Source organism: Melanerpes formicivorus, unplaced genomic scaffold (assembly GCF_026170545.1).
Source record: "Melanerpes formicivorus ecotype bairdi unplaced genomic scaffold, bMelFor1.0.p_v2 SCAF_5, whole genome shotgun sequence".
NCBI classification, from domain to species: domain Eukaryota; kingdom Metazoa; phylum Chordata; class Aves; order Piciformes; family Picidae; genus Melanerpes; species Melanerpes formicivorus.
In genome coordinates, this window is record NW_027142357.1 from 35,508,878 (window position 1) to 35,536,754 (window position 27,877).

General features: G+C 39.6%; 1 protein-coding gene across 7 annotated transcripts; it reads left to right on the top strand.

The window, feature by feature from the left end:
- On the top strand, window positions 1-27,661 carry CCNT2 (cyclin T2). Of its 7 annotated transcripts, none has more exons than XM_068139121.1 (10): window positions 21-224; window positions 1,042-1,123; window positions 8,466-8,594; window positions 10,186-10,246; window positions 11,363-11,425; window positions 17,551-17,596; window positions 18,891-19,054; window positions 20,582-20,652; window positions 20,830-21,982; window positions 27,358-27,661. In XM_068139121.1, exons 1-10 carry the CDS (start codon window positions 28-30, stop codon window positions 27,378-27,380), a joined length of 1,989 nt encoding a protein of 662 aa, XP_067995222.1. In that variant the 5' UTR covers window positions 21-27; the 3' UTR covers window positions 27,381-27,661. The 7 variants fall into 7 exon arrangements, 6 of the variants coding, with proteins under 6 accessions (XP_067995219.1, XP_067995222.1, XP_067995221.1 ...); XM_068139120.1 differs by lacking the exon at window positions 27,358-27,661 and adding an exon at window positions 22,081-22,238; XM_068139118.1 differs by lacking the exon at window positions 27,358-27,661 and having other exon boundaries at window positions 1-224; window positions 20,830-25,101.
- Window positions 27,662-27,877: the final 216 nt, after the last annotated feature.

Consider the following 27,877-nt stretch of genomic DNA (forward strand, 5'->3'; position numbering starts at 1 on the left):
GCGGCGGCGGGAGGGGGAGGAAGTGTCATGGCGGCGGTGTGCTCAGGCACGGGCTCCTCAGCGCGGGGCGGCGGCGGCTCCTCGACGGCGTCGCGCTGGTTCTTCAGCCGTGAGCAGCTAGAGAACACGCCCTCGCGGCGCTGCGGCGTGGAGGCCGACAAGGAGCTCTCGTACCGGCAGCAGGCGGCCAACCTCATCCAAGATATGGGCCAGCGCCTCAACGTGTATCCGAGCGGGGCCCGTGGGGTGGTGGGGCCCGGCAGGAGGCTGGGCGAGGGCGGCCAGCGACCGGTGCGGGCGGTGCCTCTTTCCGTCGGTTGTGGTGGGGCTGTGGGAGCACTTCTCCCGCCATCTGAGGGACTCTCCTGGGACGGTTCCCGCTCGCTCGGCAGCCGGCGAACGGCGTTCTCGTGGGATGGAGATGTGGCCTTGAGACACAGAATGGGAGGAGGAGCCTCTGAAGCCCCCGCGTCGCCGCCTTTGTCGGCGTGCGAGAGCGGTACGGGTCGAGGGCTCTGAGGCTAGGCATGGGGATGGTTCGAGTACCTGTCCGGGTCTTTTAGCCGCGTTTGTGTTGGTAGTTGTGGGCTTGGACGGTTCTAAAAGTAGATCCTAGTTGCTTTGCTGACTCGTTTTCCTTGAAACGAGCATCGCTTCGTGAGCCGTTCCTTAACCGAGAAAGAGCTCACAGTAAGACTAAAATTTCCAGCTCCGTACTGGAATAGGTGAATTGGAACTAAACAAAAGCACTTGAGGCAGTATTTCAGTGTTTGTAGCCCACTGAGGAGTTTTCATTGAGCGGGTGAGATGTGGCCAGGCTGGTGTAGGAATCCCCACATTGTCTGCGGAGCAGATGGGAACGATAAAGTGTTAGTATCGGTTAAGCATGTGTTAATATCCGTTCTGAAGTGTCATGTCCTTAATTCGTTTTCAGCTAAAGACAGCATGTTGAAAGCGGTGATTAATGTAGAAAGCCCATTGCTTTCAGTTCTTGTAAACCATTTTCTTCATTTGTAGTGTTTCCTTAATTTAATTTTCCAGCTCTCAGCTTACGATCAATACTGCAATTGTTTACATGCACAGATTTTATATGCATCATTCCTTCACTAAATTTAATCGAAATGTAAGTATGACTTTTATATGCAGTAATAATATGCCCACAATTTTGGTAATCTGACTGACAAATGTTATATTTATTTACTGGATTGTGAAATCTGGTCTATTTCTAGGAATTCTGGCTTCTTATCAGTCATTTGAAATCAATAATGATAATTCTGTTTAATTTTGTATTATTTTAACTACTGGCAGCTGAATTTTGTCTTCTGACATCAACAGAAAAAACAGGCATCATCAGCAAACACATTTCAGATGTGTGAAGAATGCAGTGGGATGTTTCAAATCTGGCTTGTTCTTATGTGCTATGGTTTGAAAGGCTGATGTGTAGGAACACGTTTGTCTTGATGAAGGCAGTGCTAGCATGGTGTGTCTGACAACTATAATATGGTTATACATGTATCCATATGGATTGTGTATCTGTTCTCAAAAAAACACTGTAAATTCAACTGGTCTAGTCTTAAACAGCATGCTGGTAACTCATTAGACAAGCAGAGTCTTTACATCTGGTGAGAAAATGCCAGTTGTCCTAACTAATGAATGGAATATGCTGAATCTGAATATGGAATGTGTTACAAAGAAAACTGCATTCTTCAGCAAAAATAGTGCCTGTAATTGAAGGATTTTCTAGCAGATATGGAACTTGAGATACCAGCTTGAAAATGTCAGGACTTTTTCTTTAAGTCTGCATGGATAATGTAGTTAGAAAAATAATAGTATAAAGTTCTATGTATTCCATTTTATATTAGAACAAAAAACAACCCAAAACCTCCCACACTTCATCAATATTTTGTACTAACTTTGCAAGAACAGTTAATAATAATGGTGGTATATTACTAAGAGGCAGTGATGAGTTTTCTCAGTTCTTGGCTTTTCATGATAAAATAGATTGAGACAGTGATAGATGTTACAGTCTAGACCAGAGAAGATCTTGGTCTGCTAAGTGGTAGAATCTCCCAAACCTTGCACTGTCTGAATTTGGACAGGTACACAGTGCAGTAGTGTTTGCCAGCTTTCCTGTCTGGCATGAATTTGTTTGGTGGAGCAAATGGACATTTTACTTGGCAGGAAATACCTGATAGTTTATAGGCACATTTCAGAAGTGTATTTAATTTGGTTTGTAAAGGATCTGAACTAAATTCAAACTTTGAGCAAACTTGCTACCAAAATTGTGGTGTTACAGGTCTTTAGGTAATGAATGTTAAGTACAACCCGAGCTAAGTGTGCATAAGCCTGAAACACTTTAACCAGAAATATATAATATAGGCCTTTTTAATGTAGTAGTAGAGGGCTATGTATTAAATGGATATACACATAAATTCAATTGTACTTCCCTAAAATAGTTTTCTAGTCCTAGAGCAAGAGTAGCACACAAGAATCAAGTTCCAGCAAGCTTTGTGGTGCAATATGCCTTTTGAAAGTGTCTGTAATACATCAAGTGAAGGCAATAGAACAGTTGTTTCATCCTACTGCCCATACAACAGTAACCTGTACCCAGTGGAAAAGATGTTGAGCTATCCAAAGGTTTCTGGGACTATGGATAGTTTGTAGACTTGATAAACGAAGTAGAGGTTCTTGGAATAGAGAGGTATAGAGCTGCCACAGCTGAGGCTTATGTTGTATACATCACCTGCTTGGTTACTGTGTCTAATAATCTAGGGTAGATTTAGGTAGATTTAGCAAGATTTAGTTGCTGTGTTGGATTTTCTTAAAATTAACAAGTAAGCTTTTTAAGGGCTGAATGCTATGGGAACCACAACTATTAGGAGGGAAAATGTCTTGTTAAATTAATTCTCAGGTAATGGTATTCAAATAATAAAGGCAAGCACACTGCCAGTTTACAGCAATATTGATTCCTGCTGAATTACTTTCTCTAGTTCTGAATGAGTGGAAAGCCCATGTGTACTGATGGGTAAATGTATTTCTTACACATTTTCCTATTGGATAAAGGAGGTGGTCTCAAAGTGAATGAGTCACTTACAAATACTATCTGTAGACAAAGCAAAAACCAAGGACTGCAATAAATACTTAATATCAAATCCTCAGAGTACTTGGCAAGCTAAAGAATGTAACAATGTTCATCCACTATAGGAAGAAACTGACCCTTAGAAATTAAATAGTAAGGTGCTGGCAGTCTTCAAGGTAAGACCTAGCTAAAATTTCCTACAATATGTGGTGTATGTCTTTGTGTGTTTAGTGATGTTTGTGGTCAAGAAGGAATCTGAAGGCTGGGGCTGGATAATTAGATGGCCATTAGTCAGAATGCCTTATGATCTCCAGTTGAAAAAATGTAGCCTTTGCTGTCTTGCTTTACTGGTAGGTCAATGGTTTTAGTCTGGTAGTAAACACATGCATATTCATTGTCACTGTTCATGATTGCTGGGTTATACAAATATGCATGTCTTACATGGAGGTCATGTGCACTAAATTGTTAATAAAGGGGTCTTCTAGTGAAAGGTTCTTTACTTGAATAGCTGTTGTCTTCATTCTGGTGGGAGTTTTTTCCTCAATACTAATTACTGCTAAACAATTTTACAGGCTTTCAGGATTTTGAGAATCAGCTGTGAATAGGGAATGGAATTTCCAACAGTATCTTCAATTTGTAGAGCCACAGGGGTGGCACATACAGTTAATGCTCTAATGACCAAATACCCCTATTTTTGCACAGGTACTGTGGCTTAGCAAGTTACTTCTGAATTGTTTACAAAAGTAAACTCATTTAGTTGCAACAAAGAATGTGTTGAGGTTTTGATGTTGCAATTAAAGCAGGTTCAGACCTTGCAAGATTGCTCTGACCCAATAATAAGAGTGGAAATTTGCTTGACCAATTCTGGTAAGCAGAATTGGATGCCCTGGCTACCAATGTTACCTGTCTATGCAAAAGACATTTCAGGAACTACAGTGGATGTCCTTAGCAGTAGTATAAATTATTCATTCTATGTTACTGTTGACCAGGGCATGGTAACTTTGGTTTGCTGAGTATAAAGTTTGTCAGTGCTAATACCAGGGTGGGGGAGGGAGCTTGTTGTCTTTTTATAGGAAATACGAGCCTGGCTATTCTGGGAATACTCTGAAATGTAACAAAAACTCTTCTGGAAATGTTGTTTCTGCAGCACTTTCCATGTCTCATACTGTTATGTAGCAAATACCTCTTTTAGAGGCTTATTCTTCAGCACACTGATTTGAAGAACAGGGAAAAAATTCTTGGTATGCTGGAAATGAGAGGTAAGGCATCCCATGGTGCCTGTATTTTTAAACATAGTCTTTAGAAATGCCATGTGGAATACCAACCAACCAGTTGAAAATATACTTAATGATGTCAAGGGTTTTTTTTTGTATGACATGCAGTAGAACTAAAGGGTCTAAAAAGGCTGCAGGAGGAATTTTTCTCCCTGAAGTGCAAGGTGAGTGAGTTGTGTGGAGAGTGTTTCCCATCCCCTCTCCATTCCATTACTGTCTTCTCATGTCCTGTCTAAATTGCAGGATTGAACAGCTGACTGCAGTTGTGGAAAGTTCTTGACACTTCCATAAAATGCACCAAGCTTTAGCAGTGCTGTTTGGACACTTCAGTTCTGTTTGTAATCTTGTGCTTTAACTTTTGCTGGTTTTATGTTACGTGAGCTTCTTGTTATAATACTGAAAACTTGGACTTTTTTGTGTTTGCACTTGAAAAACCTCTGTCATAGACTGGAACCACTTAAAGTCTTAAGCTAATTTGTATCAAGTCTAAAAACATCAGCATTAAGAGGGAGTTCTTGGGGAAACCACATGCTACTGATGTATTCTGAGGCTATTCCAAGTGCAACACTTTCTACAATATGTCATGTACTTTTTTGAAGTGCAATGGGACTTGTAGCACATTTACCAATCAAACTTGTGGTATAATGCTCTTGGGACTGTCGTAATGAGGTTCTTATGCTGTGTATGTGTTATTTCAGTAGGATTTGGTTTCTGAGATTCTCAGCTGGTACCAAATTGGGATTTAATTTCATAAATCATATGTGGTGTTCTGAAGATATTTCTCAGTCTTGAATATTTTTGGGTGCATGGTAGATAACTTCTTGAAATTTGATTTGTGTGAGGACAGAAGATGTTTATATATAGGAAGCTTACAGCTGTGTCAAGTCTGTCTTTAATTTTCCTTTTTTGTCCTGCTTTAACTTTTTCTGTCATTTCTGAGAATTGGAAATGAATGAAAGCATTTGAGTAACTTTACCAGTCACATGCTTAGCAGGGTATGTCATTTTCACTGGAGGCTGTGTGGATGCCAAGTCAAACTTTATTAGGATGTCTACTTTCCTGAATAAGTACCAAGGGAGACAAAAATACTGACCTACTCTAAGCTGGGAATGAGAACCAAGACAAAGACAAATTCTTTGGCCAGAAGCCAACACTTTTATTTCTGTTTTAGCAAATAGATCATTGGGGTCTACATAGGTATCTTATGAACCAGAATTAAATGTCAATTAATCAGCTTGACTTTAATCAGCCTCTAGAGTGGGGGTTTATGTAAGGTCTTTGAAACCAGGAATTGTGTGGGCACCTCTTGGATAGAACTGATCTGTTTCAGTAAATTAGAAAATACCCTACAGTCAGCCTTTAGTGTTGGAATGAAGTGAAACTTCAGCACAGTCACACAGAATAATAGTGAGTAAGAATTTTCTGGCTATTGAATTGCAGTTATTTGTGACTTGATTCAAATAATGCCTCTGTGAAGTGTAAGTAGTTTCAGTCATTTTTGGGTGTTGATTTTTCAGAGAGGTAAATTGTAAAGATTCCATGAATGTGTTAATGATACCCACAAACTTGTAAAAAGAGAGCTTGTGTTGGGATATATTTAACTAAAACACACAAACAAAGCTGGAACAACTGTAAGGCCTGGATGCAGGTACTTGGGGAGAAGTGTGTGATGTTTGGTGGGGATGGTAAGATTAAAGAGGGGGAGAACACCAGAAAACAGCAGTTCATTGCTCACGGTGCAGTTGCTTTTGTTCTTCAGCCCAGCAGCAAGGCAGTGCAACAGGTTGCTGATTGAATGGTGTGCTTAAAGTTTCTAAAAAATACTTTTTAAAAAAATATTATTCTGAAAGATGGAAAGGATCTTCTGTTTACTTTCTTTTTGCAACTTCTTTCCAGCCTCCATTCTATTTATGATTCCATACCCTTCATAACCTCACTATGTTGTCTTTAGTTTTCACTACGTCATGGTCTACCTTATTGTATCCTTTTTCCAGAGCTTAAAAATCAGCAAAACAAAACCCCACCAAAACCCACACCACCAGTTGTAGTTTCTGATGTCCTCATTACTGCCTCCTCATTTCTGTACAATGTATTGGCAAACTTGTTTCTTATTAACTGTTGATTCTTCAACATTTTGAGTTTCCTTCTCTGTTGTTCATGTTTCTGTGGCTACCTGCCCCTGTCTGTTAACCTGTCTTTCCCCTAAAGCTCAGAGTTGTCTGATAATGTCATCCTTCCTTTTAGTCTGGCCCTAGAGGAGAAGGTGCTAGCCTCAGACACCTTCCTCATTTATACCTGCTCCAAATTGTTGAAGCATGCCACCACAGGTTACCACAGGACTTATACGGATGAGACAGCTGTAGATGAGAGGCTTGCCTGTGTTGGTGCAATCCTGGGCAGGGGCACCATTTGTTCTATAAAACATCTTCATATGGCATGTTTATGTTGGGTTATACTTGTACATGCTACTCTGCCTCTTCTGGTGCTTTAAAGCCGTTGAGACAAGGCATTCTGAACTCCAGAAAGACCTTCCTTGACATTTAGTCTTTTAAAGTTTATCTTCCATGTTAAGTGAGATATATTTCAAATAGTATGTCCCTCAAAGAGGTGATTTCTTGCAGCATTTATAATCATTATTTCAAGCAATTTGGTCAAGTCAGAAGTCTTAAGTGACAGGGCTAATAATGGCCTTGTTCAGCAGCTCCTGACTTCAGGTTCTTATTTCATTTATTTGTAAGGCTGAAGTAACAAGCTCCTTACAAAGAAAGTAGTTCTTTTGTCACTCTTGTGGAATAATTTGCTCCCTGTGACTTGTTTTGGGTGGTTTGAGATTTTTCAAGTATCAAAGGATATCACCTTCCCAGGGGGTCAGTTTTCCTCAAGTGCAAATTTACAAGTTCTACTAAAGATCCAGGTGAATGTTTCAAAGTATTCCTTCAATATGTTTGAAAGCCCTGGAAGTGCAATGAATAATCACTTAAATGTTCAATTCTAATTGTTTCCTTGCAAGTTTTCATTCTGGTGTAACAAAAGGCTGCTTGCTGACTGGGGGGAAAAAAAAGGCAAATCTAACTTTAAGGGAAAGTGTGGCTGTTAATCATTCAGTCTGCTTCTACTCGGGCATTGAATGAGATAATCCAATACTTGCACTGCTTGTTCCATGCATCAATTAAATACCAAGCAGCTATTTCAACTTCTGAATAAATGCTTTATACTGGTTTAATTTTAATGTAATCTGCTTATGTCTACATCAAGGTTTTGAGTGTCATTTTAATTCCTGTTTGGCACAGGCAGCTTTTGCATACAAAGAGGACCCTGCTTCTAAATCATGTATGTTTAGCCATGCTTGGTATATAGAAACATCAATCATGCTGGCTGACAGCTAGGCACCAGATCAGCTTCACAGCAACTCCTAGGTGGTACTGAAATGTGAATGGGTGCTTTGCTGCCAGTTTACAACACCTGGAGTTTTATTAAAGTGTTCCTCCTTAAATGTAATTTCTAATCCTTGCTAACATTGGCTGTAACTGCTCTTTGTGAATCCTTGTGCTTTGTTCATGCTGCTGGGTATATGATAAAGTTTCTAAGAGTAAGCTTATGCTTACATCTTTCTGTAACAAGCTGTTTTCCTTAAAGTTCTCTGCAAAGTTTCTTGTTTTTCAGGAGATTCCAGTAGTAGCAGAACTTGAAATCCTATGTTTTGACTTTTACTGAAAAGGTGGTGTAATGGCTCACTACTGTGCAAGAAACTGGATGAACTTTCTCATGAAGTATATTTAACTTGGAACAGCCTGTTCTAGTGTGACTAAATCTTCTGGACCAAATCTATTCATTTTATGTTGAAATAGAATGAGTTTGACCTCAAACATCTTACTCACAAATGTAATTTAGCACTTATGCTACTCCTTCCCAGTGCTGTTGGGTGGATTACATCAGATATAAAATAAAACATGACTGGTTATTTTTGTTGCCTTGCATGATTTCAGAGCAGTTAAAAAAAAATTAAACCTGCAGAACAATCCAAAACTTTTCTAATTACCAGTGTAGACTTCCTAAAGTTCAAGTCCTGCTTACAAAAAGTTTTTAAATGCATATATGTTTTTCTTCTTCAGATAATATCTCCTACAGCATTGTTTTTGGCTGCAAAAGTGGAAGAACAGCCACGGAAACTTGAACATGTTATTAAAGTAGCACATGCCTGTCTTCATCCTCAAGAGCCACAGCTGGATACAAAGAGTGATGTAGGTGGAAGTTGTGGTTTTTAAGATAATCAGATGATGTTTCATTTAATGGTCTGTTATATTGTCTTGACTGGGTTATTGCTGTCTGCAAAGCAGGAAAAAAAAACCTTTCGTTTTTACACCATTTAAGTCTTTTGTATTTAGAATAGAATAGAATTAACCAGGTTGGAAAAGAACTTCAAGATCATCAAGTCCAACCCATCACCCAACACCATCTAATCAACTAAACCATGGCACCAAACAGCCCATCAAGTCTCTTCCTAAACACCTCCAGTGATGGCGACTCCACCACCTCCCTGGGCAGCACATTCCAATGAGCAATCACTCTCTCTGTGTAGAATTTCTTCCTAACATCCACTATGAACCTCCCCTGGCACAGCTTGAGACTGTGTCCTCTTGTTCTGGTGCTGGTTGCCTGGGAGAAGAAACCAACTCCCACCTGGCTACAACCTCCCTTCAGGGAGTTATAGACAGCAAGAAGGTCTCCCCTGAGGTGCCTCTTTTCCAGGCTAAGCAACCCCAGCTCCCTCAGCCTCTCCTCACAGGGCTGTGCTCCAAACCCTTCCCCAGCTTTGTTGTCCTTCTCTGGACACCTTCCAGCAACTCAACATCTTCCCTAAACTGAGGGGCCCAGAACTGGACACAGTACTCAAGGGGTGGCCTGATGTAACTTAAAGACTCGAATATTTGCATTAGGAAACTTGAAGAGCTTGGTCCATCCTGAACTTCCATTATTCTTAATATTTCTGCATGTGTAGTAGAACCCTAGACTAGATGTTAAATAAGATGTTCCCTGCATCATTCTGTAAGTCACTTTGTGCAGAGGAGTTCAGGACACTCTGCTCATCTGAACTAGAGGCTCCTCATGCACCATTGTCTGTATTTGGTTTTAAAGTGTGATAGAGTTGTCAGCTGTGGCTTCTGCTATACATTGATCTTCCTTTCATTTTCCAAAGTTCATACAGCTTCACACAATAGTTTACATGCCCTGAGATGAGTCTTCCTGAAACCAAACTTGAGGAAGCTTGGTGGAAATGTACTAGAGCTGTTCAGCTTGAAGGTCAGGCTGTGCTAGGTACACCCTGCTGGACCTCAGTTGACATATAAAGCTATCTGAGCACCTTCGCTATGCTACTGGTTCTTGGAATGACAGATGGGGGTGTGCACTTGACCCACAAGCTTAAGAGAGCTTAACACAGGCCAACAGGTGATCTCCAGCTGCACTTTAAAGTACTTGTAAAACAGATTACCTGACTAGTGATACTTGAGTTGATGTACACTTGCAAGCCTTCATAATTCCAATGGTACCTCTATTGCCTTGTGACAAAAATGCTTGCATGGAATAGATTATATGTGATCCAGACTAAGTAAAGCTTGCTGTAAAAGATGGTTAGGCTGGTGCAACTGAACTTGCAGTAACACACTGGTAGAAGAAAGTACTGCCGTAGTGAAGTCTTCTGAGCTGTCAGTTCTAACTGGCTTGGGTAGTGGTCTTGACTTGTGTTGCCAGTACCAATATTCAAATAGAAAGTGTATGACTGAAGTTCTGAGGCAATAGCTGTGTCTTGACTTCTTTGCTTATTTGTTTCAGGCATACCTTCAGCAAGCTCAAGAGCTGGTTATACTTGAAACAATAATGCTTCAAACTTTAGGTATGTCTTTCTCAATGTCTACTGTGCAACTAATGTAGCATGAAGAAGTAACTGAATTTTTCATGTGCTGTTGGTACACTTGAATTCTGCTATTTCTGGTGGTAAACTTCTGACCTGTGAATTCAGGTTCCTATTGGCAGCATTGTCATGTTCACTTGGAGGTGGAAGGGAGAAGCTTTGTACTTGTGACATAGGGGTTTCTCACACTTTGGGATAGAAATGTGTACCCTTCTATCCATACAGATTTGTCAAAGCTACTCCAAAGTAGCAGCTATGTTGATTATTCTTCATAGAAGGTAACATGCTGTACTAGGTTAGCACTGTGTGTTGTTCTGAAGCAACTGGGTAGAGCTTTGTACCAAATGCTCTTCCCTATTTTGCCTTCCTGGAGAAGATTATTATGTAATTGAGCAAGATTGCTACATCTGAACATCCCAAGTTGTAGTGTGACCATTTAGTGATTTCAGGGGATTCCAAAATGGGAAATGGAATGTTCTGATAAGAAACTTCTCAGTTTAAAGTAATGTGGAGATGATTAAGGCTGGCAGGTCTGAGAACACACACTGACAGACTCAGTCTTAAATACTACTTTGACTGCATTGTGGTTAAGAAAAAAAAAGAAAAGCTCTAACAGTCGTGACCCAATTCCTAAAATGGCATCGTAAACAAAAAGAAAATGAAGTCATTGACCTACAGTTTGACTTTGTATTTTCCTAGGTGCCATGTGTTTAAGTTCCAGAAATTAAAATGTATGCCTGCACATGACTTTCAGTGTCTATTGTACAGCTTTTACTGACTAACATACTAGAAACTGTTCAGATATGTTCAATCTCAAAAATATAGTAACTTCCCAGATTTTTTTATATATATATATCTGTATAACTTGACATTACTGAAGAAATGTTGTACTAATTGATCTTGAAGTGACTTTACTATTTACCCTTCAAAAGTATGAAAAGATGCAGGCTTTTAAATAGTGTTCTTGGATCAGCAGTGAAAAGATTTAGCAACAATTTCATGTCTGGGGGGAAACAAAAGGGGGTTGGTGGTGTTTGGGGTTTTTTTTTTGTTACAGAGGCAAATGTATAATTCTAAAATGTTTTTGTAACTCTTCAGGTTTTGAGATTACCATTGAACATCCACACACAGATGTTGTGAAATGTACACAATTAGTGAGAGGTCAGTGACTTTTAACCACTTCTTGTAAGTCCTTTTTACCTTTCTAGTAAAATTTGAAGGTGATTACATGTGTCTAATATGATCTTCAAAAACTGTAGCATTCAAAGAGTGTGTTTAACTGCTAAGAGCTTGATCTTAACCTTTGGAGTCTGAAATGTCCAGTTCTCTCTCCTTCATATTTTGTTTTTGCTACTCTATTAGCTTTGATTTTAATAACATCTGTTCCGTGATTTCTGAAACAGAAGCAGGTAGTAGTTGAAAAATGACTAGCCATCTGCTTAATATCATTCTGGGTTGATTATTTTCACTGTGTAGTAGTTTTAGCCTGCATGTTGGTTGATGGCTAATGCTGGCTTTGTCTCAGCAAATCTTTTTAAGTAGTGAACTGAGGGATTGAGAGTGCACAGCAAGTGTGCTGTCATGTGCCAGCACTTCAAGATGTGACTAATTGTTTTTCTGGAGCAGCATGTATGTACTTGCTTTGGATGGTAGCACAAAACCCCAAACCTAGTAAACAATCATATCCTCACATCTAATTATTGTGACTCTGGCTAGAAACCTGTTTTGCTCTTCAGTATTTTTTGTTGAATTTTGGCATGTTTTCTTTAATTCTTAAGTTGGCTTCCTCTGGAGTTTTTTATTTAAAAGAAGGAAAAAAAAATCTGCTCATAAGATGGAGATGCAAAACTTAAGAATCAGTTATAAAAACACCTCAAGTAAGGTTTCCAATTTTACAGTATTCCAAAGTGTTTGAAATTGATTAGGCCAGTGAAGTGTTTCAAAGTTGGGGTTATTGTTTTGGTTTTGTTTGATAGTTAGGGACAACTTCATCCTGTCAACTAGATCTATTCTGAAGTAACTCCAGGATTGAAGTTGATTTTTCAAAGGAAAAGTATTGCTGTTACTTCAAAGTAGCTTACTGGTGTAGTGTCTTCAGTTTGATTCTGAGTAGGACTGTGGCTGTGATTTACTGGCATATAAAGTAGCTTTATTGCTATTCTTGTTACAAGATCGTGATTATTTGCTTTCTGTCCAGATTTGGTTGTGACTCAGTGCCTCAGTCTAATTGCACCTAGTCTCAGTCGGCATCATCAACTCTGTAGAGATTTACTTTGGTCAATATAAATGTGAACACATTTTTTGTGTGAACCCCTGCACTTCTGCTCAGTGTTTGGGGCTGTGTGGGAGGGGTGGCAAGCAGTGTTGTAGCTGCATCAGGATATCCACATCAACAAGCATATTTGACTTGAGCCTACATGAAGTGAAAGCACACACTTCATTTCCTTGAGTCAAGGGTAGACACCACGCTAAGACAGTTTAGCTTTTTCTGTTGGGTTTTGTGTGCTCCCTTTGTAAGAACAAAACTGATAGGAAGGTACATGCCTATTTTTGCATTTGACATTTTAAAGCTAGTATTTCATGTCAGCACAGTTTAACAAAATGCTTAGAACTCTGAAATTACCTCAGGTCTTGAAATCTGAAGACTTGGGTGAGGGCTGAAAACCCATGTATCTTGAGGACTGGTGCAAAGTGAATGGAACACACATGATGCCTGGAAAACCTACTCACTGGAGTGGGTGTGCTCCTTTGTACGTGTATGCAAATGGAATTCTTGTCAGCAGATGCCCTTTCTGGGGTGGTGTAGGCTGGGAGCATAAGACTTGACTACCTCATAACAAAACCAAAAATTACAGCCTATAAGTCAAAATAATTGAGGATGAAATCTGTACTCATGCATATCAAACAAGTAGAGAATAATTGCCATGGATCATTAGTCTTATGTATGGAGTAAATAAAGAGAAGGGCTTTTGGACATAGTGATATACCTTCAGAGAGGCAGTGGTATGATTCTAGTTCTTTCTTAACTGTTTATTGGAGAATATGTTGTTTAATGTGAATGGATAGATATCAAGTCCTGAAGCTTTAAAAATACATCAAAGATTTGTCACTACTCTGCCTTTAGGGCTAAAAGGATTGACTGAGAAGTTAAAGAAATGCAAATTTGCTTCATCCATTTCTGGTAATGTCATCTTAGGAAAAAAACAGTTTTAGAAGGCAGAGATACCAGTTTTATTAAAGGTGACTAACTTATTATTAAAACCTCCAAGTCTATATTTTAGGGGAGAAGGAAGGGAGGATTATATTGTGGGTGACAATGTAATTGCCAAAAGAGAGGCAAAAAGTTAGCTGTGGTATACAGCTGGCTTAGTGTGTGCACTGAATTGCCATGTGGTGAGAAGATGCCCTTTTGCTAGCTAAAAAGTGGGCAAGAGGATGGCTGATTCTCTATATCACTTTTTGTCTTGCATCCAGTGTAATGTGCTTTATGCTGTTACTGTTATCTGTATTAATCTGTGAGCTACCTCCTTTGAAAACAAAGGGGTGGGAGGGTAGGGGGGAAAATTACACACAAAAATAAAAGAAGAGATTCTGTTGATGGTGCTCAAGAGATTCAGCCAAGTGCTTTGTTAGAAAGATGACTGGTCTTGTAGTAGCATAACAGAATCAACTGCTAGGGCTGGAGATGAACTAGTGAGTGGGAATCATTGCAAATAAACAGAATTACATCAACATACAACTAAAGAAAAGATCAAATTCTTCATCTCCAAGACTGAAAGCCCTTCTGAAGGTGACATTAGACACCACAGATAATTGTAGATAAGGGATGACTAGATGGGCACATAATGGCTCTTGATGTTTAGGCATAAAGTGTCTGATTATTCCTTCTGGTTTTCAGAGATTTGTGGGTTGATGAAACTGTTCCATCTTTACAGTTTGATCAGTGTAGTAGACAAGCAAAGCGGTGTGGGCTCAGACTTTTTTCTGCACCAGTCTTCCTCAGTGTCAAGAGACTGAGGACACAGGACCTTCATTCCTTAGGATCTCACAGGTCCTCTAAGGAATTTGAAGGCAGCGGATCTGTGAAGGACTGTCAGCAAACCTCAGTGCCCATTTAAAGGAGCCCCAGTACTGAAGAGAGAAGAAAAAAGAAAACAAAACAAAAACCCCAACACTAAAAATACCAAAACCACTCTGGTGTCAAATCACCTTCCTGGCTCTTGAATGCTGGCTGAATGATCAGCAGTGAAACTGCCCTAGTGCTGAGAACATGACATGGTCCTCTTAAGCTCTGGTGTAAAATCAGTCTGTTCCCAGCCTGCTTCTGTTGAAACTTGAAGGGGAGGAATTTGTATCCTCATCTCCATCATGGGCATTCTTCAGTCATTCCTTTTTCTGTGTTGATACACAACCTTCTTTTTTGAACTGAAGATTGGATCCTAAGGATTTCTAGGACCGGTCTCACTACTCAGCAGGTTATCAGGTATCTTGAACACCCATGATCTTTACTAATCTTTTGTGAAAACTTCACTGTCCAATTCTTCAGGCATACCCTAGTGTCCTTGTGCACAGGGGTCACCGGTTAAGTCAGGCTGATAAAGGCAGCAGAAGAGAAGATGAAAATTAATCAGCTTTTTCAGAAGGTGTTCTAATGGGGAACATGTAAATCTTGGTATACTAAGTAGTGTGGAACAATTATAAACACCAGCTAAACTGCAGCACAGCTACAGGTAGCCTTTACATTCTGAACTTTCGCCTCAGGCTTTTACAGATCTGTTCCCAAGTTTTAAATACTTTCTTGAATTAAAGCCACCAGGACTGCTCAGACCTACACTATGGCATCCTCAAGCCCTTTCCAGATAAAACAGGCATCCACCAACATACCTCCATTCAGAGCATGTGACTTTTTGCCCAGAAGGACTAAAGCAAGCTTTCTCTCTTCTGATGCTGTCTGGCTTATCTATATCCTCCCCTTTCTTGGGAGAGCTTTCATATGTTGCTAGGGTCCTAGGCATAGCCAGCTACCACCCTCCTAAGGGTGACTTGGCAGTGATGTTTTCATTATCTCAAGATCCAAGATAACCTCATGTTGAAGACAAGAGACACGCATCATGGAATTGCACCCAGTTGAATGGTGGAGATATGCCCAGTAGAAGTTAATTTGGTTTCCAGTTGGGAATTTCTTGGAAATAGTAGCCTTTTGGAAGGTGTATCAGAGCAAGTCCTGTTCCAAACCTCTTAATTAGTACTGTAGTAATCCCCTGCCTTATGGTTGCTCCTGCAGCAGTGAGACAGGGTGGGTGTTAAGTCAGTCCTGAATGATCAAGTGTAGAACTGATTATTAATGGCTGGCATCACAGTCATCAGGCCTGCAACTTGTGAGTTACACCAGGGAAGACTCTTCTTCAAGATTATTTAATTTGGAGATGCACTTTCCACTGCTATACAGGAATCAACACACCAAAAAACAGGAACTACAATTCATTAATTTTAGTTTTGGTGATGGATCCTACTAAACCAAAGCTGTCCTAAATGCAAGAGAAGAGTTTGGGACAGGTGTTTTCAGTTGTGCCTTGTGTTATCACAGGTTTCAGTTGTGATCTGATTGGTGATTATTTAGCTGTAAGTTGAAACACAGTATCGTACTGCTTGTTCGTATAGGCAAGGTATTTAGCACTTTAATTTTTTGATTGAGGCTAAAATGTGTGTTTCAAGATGTGATTCTTTTCTTCCAGGTGTGTTTTGATTTACTCAACTTTCAAGCTGATGTTAAATAGAAGTTTTCTGGCATCTGCTTTTCTTCCTTGTTCAAAAGGGACATTTCAGTGAGAGTAGAGATGCTTCTTGGTCTGGTCCCTTAATTCAAATATGTTGTAACTGTATGGAATACAAAAATCATTGAAGATCATTTAAATATTATTTTGCTGAAAAAATGAAGAGCAAGACATCAATTTCAGTCTTAGTAAATCATTCTGTATTTTCATTTGTGTTGTTACAGTAGTTTCACTTCACTTTTTCCTTTATGGTACTATTGCCTTTCATTTTTGTGATGGGAGGGAGAGGAACGTGTTGAGCTCCATGGTCATCTGGCATGTAATTACCATTATAGTTTGGAAAGTAAATGTTCTAGTATAACACTGTCACATGGTCAGTTCACCTTTTGATTATTATGGATTAGTAGACTGTGTGTAGGAACAGACCTTGTTACCTCGCTACTTCCACATTTTTGCTTGGATTATGACACTTCCCATCTGTGTGGCATAAAGATGTCTGATTTGTGCTCCTCTGCACTCAGTAAGAGTCGAGTCAAATCACTTCTTTTTTTTACTTTAAAAGCCATTGCAGTCTTGCTCAAACTCTGTGCAAAGACTATCATTAAAACCAAAGTTCAACAATATTCCCTTTGACGTAAAGTTCAACAATACACTTTCTGCAGGTAGCACAATGATTTCAAGTCATAGTGTCAAAGTAAGAATTCAATGAAGGCCGCATTCAATCTTCAGTTGAGCCCATTGTGCCCAGCTATTCCATTGTATGCATGCTACAGTAAGTTCTCTTGCTTGAGTGAGGAGCATTGGGGTTTCACTGGCAGGGGTCAGTGCGAGATGGCTGTAACAGCCACGATCGTTAGCTTTTCATTTCTGGCATGTTGCAGTCTTGTGTGTTTTGGTTTTGTTTTTTCCTGACTGTAACTAAAAATGAAGTTGTCTTTTTTCTTATCAAAGCTTTGCCATAGGTTTAACAAATGTGATACAAAATGTTACAAGTACAGTGCTCTTACTGGGAGGGAGCAGAAAACTACTTTGCTTTTATTACCCTCTAGCTTGGGGGCTTGCTGTGTTGTGGGGCATTAGGAGAGAGATGTCATGGGTGTCCTGCCATGCTCCTCCCCAAGAGCAGAGCTTGCACTGTGCTGTGAATTGGCTTTTGCTGCCTTGCTGCAGTCCGAGGTTGTGCTAGAGATCTGTGAGGGTGGGAAGCAGGAGGTGTTCCTAGCAAAGGGTGCATTCACATGAAGCATTGCAGGACAGATAAGCAAAGGGAAATTCTGCAGTGGGTTGTACCGGGTGGGGGGATCAGTGAAAAGAATGACTGGTCCATCTCCAGTTACCAAATATAATAGCTTTTGTATCTCAGAAAATATTATTGTAAAGGCTAATAAGCTAAATTTAGACTAGTTCTGTGGAAATAAGTGGTGCTTTTGGGAAGTAAAACTGAGTTAATTTTGGAATGAATCTGACAAGTCCATGCAGATCTTTAATCTCTCTTGTTTTCTTTTCTTACAGCAAGCAAGGATTTGGCACAGACATCCTATTTCATGGCTACCAACAGGTTGTTATCCTGAACCTCTTTGTTGCACTGTTGTAGCACACTATAGCTTCCTTTACTGCAGGGCCCCCTACATGTGTCTTACCCTTGTTGCAGCAGGAGACTGGGCCATCTACAGTGGTGGTACCTTCCTGTTTGCAGTGCGGTGTATTGTACAAGGGCCTGATGGCACAAAGGGGTTAAATGCACAATGAGAAGTGTAGTGGTGCTTTCTGGTGACATTTTCTCGATTGTGAGTGCATAAGTCTAAAATTGGTAGCCTGAATAGCAGCTAAAGATTACAAAGAGCTAAACTTAACCTAGAAAATCGAGCATCTTGGTAAGTACAAAACTATTTCTAGTTTACACTTGTAGTTAATGGCAGTTTTCTCTTAACTTTAAATATATTGATCCAATCTTAACTTATAAAATTGTAGTGAGCCAAAAGATCTTTTCAACTAGATGATTTTCCTTTTCAGATAGACTAGTAGTAGTAGCTAAATGTTCTTCCTTTTAGAAACAAGTCTTTAATCTTAATATATAGTTTTAAACTTAAGTACTTATATAAGTCTAAAGCTCTAGGATTCCAAGTGGGAACTATGTATACAAAGCCTGTTGCAGAAACATGGAATTTGAGAACAGACTTTAGCCTTTAATCTCAATCAGTTCAATTTAATTTTTACAAAACACCTCTGAGCTTTATTTAAGAGAAATTCATTACGTGTAAACAGGCTTTAAGCAGTATCAGCTGGTTATTAGACCTCTTCCAAATACTTTGTAGTGGTTCCTTGATGGGCAAGGTTCTGTATTTGGAACAGCTGTTAAGAAAAGTTATGATAAAACAGTGGAACTCAGCTAATGTCTCTGCACTGCTGCCAGCTGGAAGCTGAAGGCGCGTTCTCAAGTATCACAAATCCAGGCCTAGTGAAAGCTAAGCCCACAAGTAATTTACTTGGCTGCTGTGAAACTGTTGGGTGATGCCTTCTAATTGCCTCATTCAGAGACCACATAATCAGCTGTATATTTTTTACTGTAGAATTTTAATTGACTATGTTATACTGAAGTACAGTAATCGGTACATTTATTTACTGTTCGTTGCAGCTTTTATAGCACAAGCAAATTAAAACTTTTCTACCAGATAAATGCCCTGCCCTGTGCTTGAAGGCAGTAAGATACCTTACAAACTTAATCAGAAAAAATGTTAACTGCTATTGCTTGACAAGTTACCTTGTTCTGTATGTTAATGGTGGATTTCTTTGGGTTTTCTGTTTTACATGTTTGATTTCCTTTGGTCCCCGTTATGAAATCTGTGCAACAGTCTTCACCTTACTACATTCTGTCTTCAGTACAAGCCTACAGTGATAGCATGTGTGTGCATTCACTTGGCCTGCAAATGGTCCAACTGGGAGATTCCAGTATCAACTGATGGAAAACACTGGTGGGAATATGTAGATCCTTCAGTTACTCTGGAATTACTGGATGGTAAGTAACACTGCCTTGAAAAAAGTGTTTATGAAAGTAAAAATAGAAGCATAGTATACTTAAAGCATAGCTTTAAGCTTCAGGTGACAAAGGTATAGGAGAGGGGAGAACTTTGGATCACAAACATAGTTTTGAGATCTTTTTTGTTCCATCCTGTGGGCTGGGGCATCCACTAACCTTTTTGCAGATAAAGGTTGGAATCTTTTAAATGCTTTCCAGATGCAGGAAAGAGATGGAGAACTGCCAGTGCAAATCCATGCAGTCCTGATCATTGTATGTCACTGGTTCAAGTTTATGGCCACACTGTCACCCAAACAAGTGTTCTTGAGGCTATACATAAAATAGCCATATTTATGAAGGTAGTTGTATGTTAACAGTTTGAGACAGCTTTATGATACTTCAAACTCCTGCAAAGCACTTCTATTGATTAAATGGCTTCTTTCCAGAAGAAAGCATAGTCCTAGAAGACCATATGCCCACAAGCTCCCCATGGCCTGCTTTCTTCCTCTGCTCAGCCTTTATTAATGCTGATCACTTGTTTTGAAAACAAAAACTTGAGTAGATGTCTTGTGAAGTACAGAACCAGAGTGAGCTTGAAATAGCAAATTCAAGTATCTGTCTGGTAGGCTGCTTTAAGTTGTATCTGTAGTATGTAGCTCTCCTCATTGGGCTGTTGGATTTGTGTGCTGGGTTAGCTTGCATCATTTTGAGTTTTAAAATCCTATGAGCTGTCTGCTGTAAGCTCACAGTGATCACCACTTAATTCTTCAAGCTTTTATGGAGCTGGGATGTGTAGTAGACTTGGGCAGACCAAAATGCTGAGGTAGTTTTGCATTTGGGAACAGCATAGCTTTGACCTTGCTCATGGAGTTCTGCAGAAGCCAGTTCTTCCAGACCTGCAAGAGATCTCCTTTTGCATTCAACTTCTGACTGTACCTAATTATTTTTAGCTTGTCAGTAAAATTACATGTCAGTGGAAAGTATGTTGATTTGTAGCTGCCAAGCATGGAGACTGGTGTTTCCTTGTGGACAATAATTGCCAGGACCTTTGGGTTCTTAACACAGCCAGCTACTGTCAGAGCTGTTACTGGGTCATTCCTAAGTTCAGTGGAATTACTGGACAAGTGACACAGGAATTTACAGTTAGAAGATAGTTTCATGTGGGAAATGCCCAAGCTGAATGGCAAGTACAGTATTTTAGGAGCTATAGCTTGTACAAATCCCTCGTGACATTTTTAAGTCTAGTGAATCCAGATTCTGGAAGAGTAAAACCAAAATCTTAAATTCAGACCTGTGCTTCAGAATGAATGTAGTGATCAGAAGTCTGTCCCTGTAAAATATTCTAGCCCTTTTTGGTCTATACTCATCAAACAATTTTAAACACCAATTCAAATTTTGTGGAGCCTGTAGCAATTACTGTAAAAGCTGAATGTTGTTACTCTAGCAAAACCACTTGAGTTTAACCTGCTAATTAGAGAATCAAGTCTTAAAATGGCTTTTTTTGCATGTTTTTTTTCCCCTACCCAGAGCTAACTCACGAGTTTCTGCAGATACTGGAGAAAACTCCTAGCAGGCTCAAGAGAATTAGAAACTGGCGGGTAAGAATTCCTAGGAGAAAAACTTTAGCTGTCTTATTTACCCTTTTATGCTGTGGCTGGGCTGGGAAAGGGGTGAGAACTTGAGTCATGTTTTATCCTCACCTTTGAGCTAAATTAGAATGTATTGTACAAGTACTCTAAGCTAAGCATTTTCTTGCTTCTTTACTTTTTCCTTAGGCAAATCAGGCTGCTAGGAAGCCTAAGGGCGATGGACAAGTATCCGAGAACTCGCTTCTTGGTTCATCTTTGGTCCAGAATTCCATTTTGGTGGATACAGTTACTGGTGTAGCTGCAAACACAAGTTTCCAAAAACCATCAACATCTTTTCCTGCACCAGTACCTCTGACCTCAGGAAGTATTTCTGTTCCAGACAGTCATGCACCTGAAAATTTGGCAATACTAGCTACAGGAATGCCAAGTACCTCATACAGTTTGGCATCACACCAGGAATGGCCTCAGCATCAAGAACAAGCAAGGACAGAACAAATGTACTCTCAAAAACAGGAGACATTACCTGCTGGTCAGTACAACATGAACTTCCAGGCAGGGACGTCTGTACAGTTGCACTCTGGAGTACATCACAGACCTGACAAACTTGCTGAGCATTCTACTGTTAAACAAGAATATTCTCATAAGTCAGGAAACAAACACCACGGACAAGTTGCTGCTCCTGTAATCATTCCTCAGAAAATGTCTTTGGATAAATACAGGGAGAAGCGCAAACTTGAAACCCTGGAGCTGGATGTGAGAGAACACTATGTAGCAACCCCAGGTGAGCAGCAGCATAAAAAACACATGCAGCCACAGGCAGCCAGCAGTTCCTCTGTTACATCTCCTATTAAAATGAAAATTCCTATTGCAAATGCAGAGAAGCCTGAAAAACACTTGTCTGATAAGAAAGAAAAAGGTGGCTCGCTCAAACTCCGAATACCAATCCCACCCACAGAAAAGGGGGCCAGTAAGGAGGAGCTGAAAATGAAGATTAAAGTTTCTTCCTCGGAAAGGCATAGCTCATCGGACGAGGGCAGCGGAAAGAGTAAACACTCGAGTCCCCACATCAGCAAAGAGCATAAGGAGAAACACAAAGAACACTCTTTAAATCGCCACCATGGCATTGGTCATAAGCACTCCCACTCCCATAGCGGTGGCAGCGGTAGTGGCGGAAGTAAGCATGGCACTGATGGAGTAGCACCAACTGTTTTGAGGAGTCCCATTGGCCTGAGTAGTGATGGCAATTCCTCTAGTTCCGGCTCTTCAAGAAAGAAGCTGCACAGCAATGATGCTTCTCACAACCACCACTCCAAAATGAGCAAAAGTTCCAAAAGTTCAGGTAGTTCATCTAGTTCTTCCTCTGTTAAGCAGTATGTATCCTCTCACAACTCTGTTTTTAACCTTCCCTTACCCCCTCCTCCCCGTGTCACATACCAGGTGGGCTACGGACATCTCAGCACCCTCGTGAAACTGGACAAGAAACCAGTGGAGAACGGTCCTGATGCCAATCACCAGTACAGTACAAACAGCCAGCATATGGACTACAAAGATACATTCGACATGCTGGATTCGCTGTTAAGTGCCCAAGGAATGAACATGTAGTCAATTCTTAGGTGGTTTTTCTTTACCTTTTTCTATTATTTAAGAATTGTTAGGATGGGAAAACTTCCTAACCTAGCAGCAGCAACAGCAGCTGTTGCTCCCAAGGTTTCAGTGTATGTAAGTGCTGCTTTCTCCTTCACTCTGAAAAGAAGAGGTATAGTAAACAAGTCTTTATCTCCACATATGATAGTGTTATAAATACTGTAACAGCATGGAAGGTGCAACAGTCTCAGTATTTCTACAACTGCAGCTAAGAACAGTAGAATGAACGTCTGCTTTTAGGTGTATAGGATGCCTCGGGCATTGGTTATTTATAATTTTCAATACTGAAGCCACAAACATTTTGTTGCTTAGGTTTTTGAATGAGTGTAATTGTTGTGTATTTATACTGTATGTATGATTTGCATGTTTCAAAGATAAAGGGATTAAAAACAGTATGCTGACAACTGTTTACAAGAAAGTGGAGAAAAATGTACATACATTTTTGTATGTTTAGATATACCATAAATACTCAGGATTGGAGCTGCTTGTAAGTATAACAAAATACACATAACTTTATTTTATCTTGCCAGAGTCCATCAGTTACCCAAACAAAGATGGCACTTTGTCTTGTTTATCTTTAAACTGTGTAGGCCTTATTGGAAGCCGCTTAAAAGGGACACTTTCACTTGAGAAGGTATCCAGTACTATGTAGGGCCATGACCAGACAGTATTACAGGGAGGCAGGAAGCTCCTTATGGCCAGACCTCAGAAATGTCCCTAGTTTTCTGAAGGAAAAAGGAATTAAAAGTTTACATAATCTTTTGATGTGAAGTGCATTTAAATGTTTATTGGCTTGATGCAGTAAAATAGACACAGAGCTGTTAATAATGGTTATGTAGATTAATGTGACTTAACTGCAATTCATAACTGTCAGTGTGAAAAAAATAACCTTTTTTTTAAGTCATTATTTATTTTAATAGTAAACAGGAGTCACTCTTTCCATTATCAGTTCAGAATAATCCCTGTATTCTGAAACACAAAGTGTACTTGTGTGATGCCATACTTCTTTTACAGGTGAATGCAGTCTTCACAGTAACTAAGAATAAAACTATTGATAATCCTAACTTTATATTCCACCAATAAAATAGTTATCATTGATTTTGTGCATTGTACTTGTCATTAGTTAACAAATTGGAAGATACTTGTTCTGTTGGTTTGTTGTTTTTTTTCCAGCTCTGTGGAGCTTAAAAAAAAACCCAATCTCCCAGTTAAACCACTAGCATTCATTTTGTCTGCCTGCAAGTTTCAGCACGATGGCTTGTGTGCTTTTTCCAGGGTGTTTTGCTTGTCAGCAGAAATGACAGGTGTGAATGTTCTTGTCTTCTCAAAGCCAATAATACAACTCAGTCACCTGGATAGCAGGGAACTGACTTTCTGGGTGGTTACTCAAAACTATTCATAAGCTATGATGTACCTCAACATGAACTCAGTATATAGTAGCAACAGCCAGTTTTCAGTGACGACTTCTAACCTAGAAGCGAACATGATGTGAAACCTTTGCTAAGCCACCTCATTCCTTCAGTGCTTATGTAAACCTGTAACTCTCAGAGGTTAAATCTGAAGTGTAGCCCTTTCAGTTCTGTTACACACCTGTGCTTTAAATGATGAAACTGTTCAGTATCTACCAGGTTGGTGGTAGCTGTATTATGTAACTACAGGTATATATCAATTACTATGTAATACTCTGTTTCCAGTAATGCAAACGCTTGTAATTACTTGAATAAGTTTTATTTGAACTATGGATAATTTTTTTTACACTTAAGGAATATTTAAATGGAAACTGATTGCATTTTCTGCTAAATCTAAGCTTAAATCTTGGCCCATGTACAAAGTCCACAGCTGTCTTAGCCCTCCTGACTTGGTTATTTTTCTACATTGGGAATGTAACTTCTTGTTACGTACTTCTGTGTTGTTGAATATTTTCTATCCTTTTGTAGTCTGTTTCCTTTCCATCTCAGTGCTACCTTTGGGTCTGATTTTTTAACAAATGTAATCTGCATTATGTACTGTCCTAAACTGTAGCATGGGCAGGCAGATGAAATAGCAGTAAACTGTCTTAAGTTTTCTTTGAAGCACTACAGTACTTTCTTTTAGTTTGTTTAAATAGTTGTGCCATGCAATGCATCTTATACAGCCACTCTGGATAAGCAATATATTGTACTGTAAATATAGCAATTACTGTCAGAATTTGGAGTTGAAATGTCTGGATGGTAACTAGTGCCTGTCTAACATACATGGGAAAAGAGCATAGGCTTTCATCCTAAGGTGCTGTTTCAAAAGAAATGTTTCCTGTTTTGATTCTGGGAAATTGTGAAATATTGTGGACAAAGTCTTGCTATGCTGCATTGAGATCCAAACTGTTTTTTTTGTGTGTGTGTCTCTGTAAAGGAAGTCCATGAAACTCATTTGTTTTGGTTTTCAGTGTAATTGTAACTATGTTAAACTGTGTGTCTTTGTGTCTGAAACTAAATTCCATGTGGTGATAGTAGGAGCTGGGGGGTGGGGGGAGAGGATACGCACACAATGAGATGCCACTAGTTTTCCCTGACTGAAACACACTGCAAATTGGTGAATTGTGTGACTGGCTGAGGTGTCCCAAATGGAAAGTAATGGGGTTGGCACCAGCCTCACAAGGGAATGACTGAATAAATGCAATAAAAGGCTGATAAGACAACACTACTACTTTGTTCATCACTTCAATTACAGATTTTGTTTTTTGTTATAAATGAGTACATGCATTATGTAACTTGTAAAATGATGCTGTAGTGGAAACCTTGCTACAACACTATTAAAAACCCTTCCCTTTTTGTGTGAGATGAGGTTTCTAGAATAGTGAGATTCTTTCATATGTTGGATCTTAACCTGTTCCTAATGGTGGGAGTGCTGAAGTAATGTATCTCACTGTGACCTGGTACTTTGTTCTTTGCCTGGAATGGCAGTTCTGTATATTCCTTTGGCTAACTGTAAATATGAATGTTTCATATTAGCATAGCTGAAATTTTGAGGTACAGCCATTTGTGTGAGACTAGAAAAAAAACAACTTTTATTTCTTAAGAACTTGTAAAAAACAAATATTTTCAATAAAATTCCCTACCTCACCTCTATTGTGCAGAAATGATCCCATTTTCCTATGCTTAATTTGTAAACACAAAGGAGATCTTTCACTTACTGGCAGAATACTGCTGGTTGTCACAAAATGCTGGAATGCTTGAAAGTCTGAAGTCTATTTTATGTCCTGTCCTTCCTTTACATTGCTGGCATCGGGTGTCTGATACCTGAAAAGCTGAATTGAGAGATTTTATGCCATGTCAAGCTGCTTCCTCACTCTCCCCTAGGGTTGAGAGCTTGCACCCTGTAATTCTATTACATAGTGGCTGGCCATGCCTGACTACTTTCTCTTTAACTCTTTTTAGCAGTAGGAGGGGGGAGGAGCGAGTGGGGTTGAGGGGTGGATACTAAAGATCTTTGTGAGACCTTAGGGGAAGAAGTTCCCATTCCCTGTTTTTCTCTTTAATTGGGATATAAATAGATCTAAAAATGTCTTAAAAGATTTGGAAAGTTTGCCAAACTGAACTAGCTAACTACATCCTCTGAAATGCTGAATTCCTTACACCTTTAAAAACATACATAATTAGAAGCCAGGAGCTTTCTCTTACATTGGTGCTGGGAATTACTCTGGCTTCTCAAGGTGGAGATGGCAAACTCAGATATTTAACCTTAACAGTTTCTGTACTTGGGTTTGATTCCCCCATATTCCAGCACTTCTAATTCCTTTTCTGAAGCTGTCTCATGGCAGGGTCCCCATGGGAATTGTAAAGTGGGGGAGAAAAGGCACACTGCTGAACCTACTGGAAGCCCTTCCTCAGCAGAAGTCTTGTTCTTTTTACTTGTGTGCAAGAACAAGAGTTTTGATGGGAGGGGTGTGGAAGATGGCACCAGTTCACAATGAACTTTGTGAAAAAGCACTTATTTTGAACCCAACTCCCCTCAAAAGACTGGGTTTTCTGGGCTCATTGTCTGCTTCATTGGAAAGAAAGGTTGATGTGTGTACATGGAGATGCACATTTTTATGCTACAGTGCTATTTGGAGGTTTAAGAGCAATGTAAAGTGGCTGGATTGGCATGCCTAAGACCCTTCCCTTTCACTGGGATTTGAGCAATGAATATCTCGGAGCTTTCACTATCACTGTGTAGATGAACTACTAGATACAAGGACAGTGTACTTTAACAGGGTCTCACATTTAAGTTCCAACTCTTGAGGAAACTTACCACAGCAAGGTGGTCTTGCCTACTACTTGGCAGCCTGTGCACTTTGTAATGGGTTCTTCACTGGTTTTAGAATGCAGAAGGAACCCATTAGAAAGCCTTGCCCTGTTCTCGTACTACAAATACTTAAACAGTGGGGACCCTCCTCAATGAGTCACTTTTCAATAAAGGTTATTCAAGATTTTAAAGGTTTCTCACCCTTTTCCCTTACTATGTGAGAGATCTTATTACAGGGATCTGGGTTTGGATGTGAATAACTATGATCTCATCAAGAAATATGCAATTTAGACTTGTTTATAGAACATTCTACTAGACTGGACTCAGGCAAGTGACCCAAGGCATCCTAAAACAACGTAATTCTTGGTTTAGCTATGCTGAGCACAGGGCTGGGATGCATTCCCACCTCCCCTGTTTGCCAGCATAGCTGATCTGAAATACCTTTGTTGCAAGTGATGGCCTTAAACAACAACCTTGTTCTCTAAGTCTGGCAAAACAAAGGTGAAAATGTGCTTTCACATTTTGATTACAAACTCAGGTTAAACTTTTACAAACCTTGGAGACTAATTTTAGTGTCATTACCTGGATTAAACATATTTAAATTGCAAATAACTAATAACCTTACTGTTGGAGCACTCAGACTACAAAAGATGTTAGTTTTGCTTATAAGACAGCTGCATAAAGAGGGGATTCTGTAATTCTGATATTTTTTAATTAGCTATATCCTAAAGCAGTCCCATTCTTTCCCAGCTTATGACAGCTCAGTTTCATTTCATGCTAAATAAAACACTCATGTTTACTTTGCAGCTTTGTTGGAGACACTACCGTAATCTGAGAAGAATTAATATGCATCATGGAATTATGTACATCCCACCCGAGTTCATATGCCAGGGCTCCTACCTTTATTCTGCAAGGTACTTGTAACAGGAAGATCCTTAAACATGAAGTTGGCATGGAGTTTTAGCATGAGGACCAACCATTATTCCTTAAAATAGGACTGTTACCTGTTTGAACCTGGAAGATGACTGGGATGTTAGGATTTCTCTTATACTGGCATAATGTTCTGTCATTGTCATGTGACACTATACCTACAGAAACTATTAATAAAGAATTTTGCTAGAAGTTCTGATTCCTCTTTGCTTTTCTGAAGTTTAGAACAACTCTGCAATCAGGCTACTGACATGAAATGAAGTTTAAAGCTATTTGCTGAACTAAGATATTTGGTGCTCTAGGGAAAGTAGATTTGATGTTAAACTTTCTTTTTAAAAAAAAGACAACACTGATTTTCATGTTGCTCCTGACACTGAAGTCAGAGTTCTGGATTCTT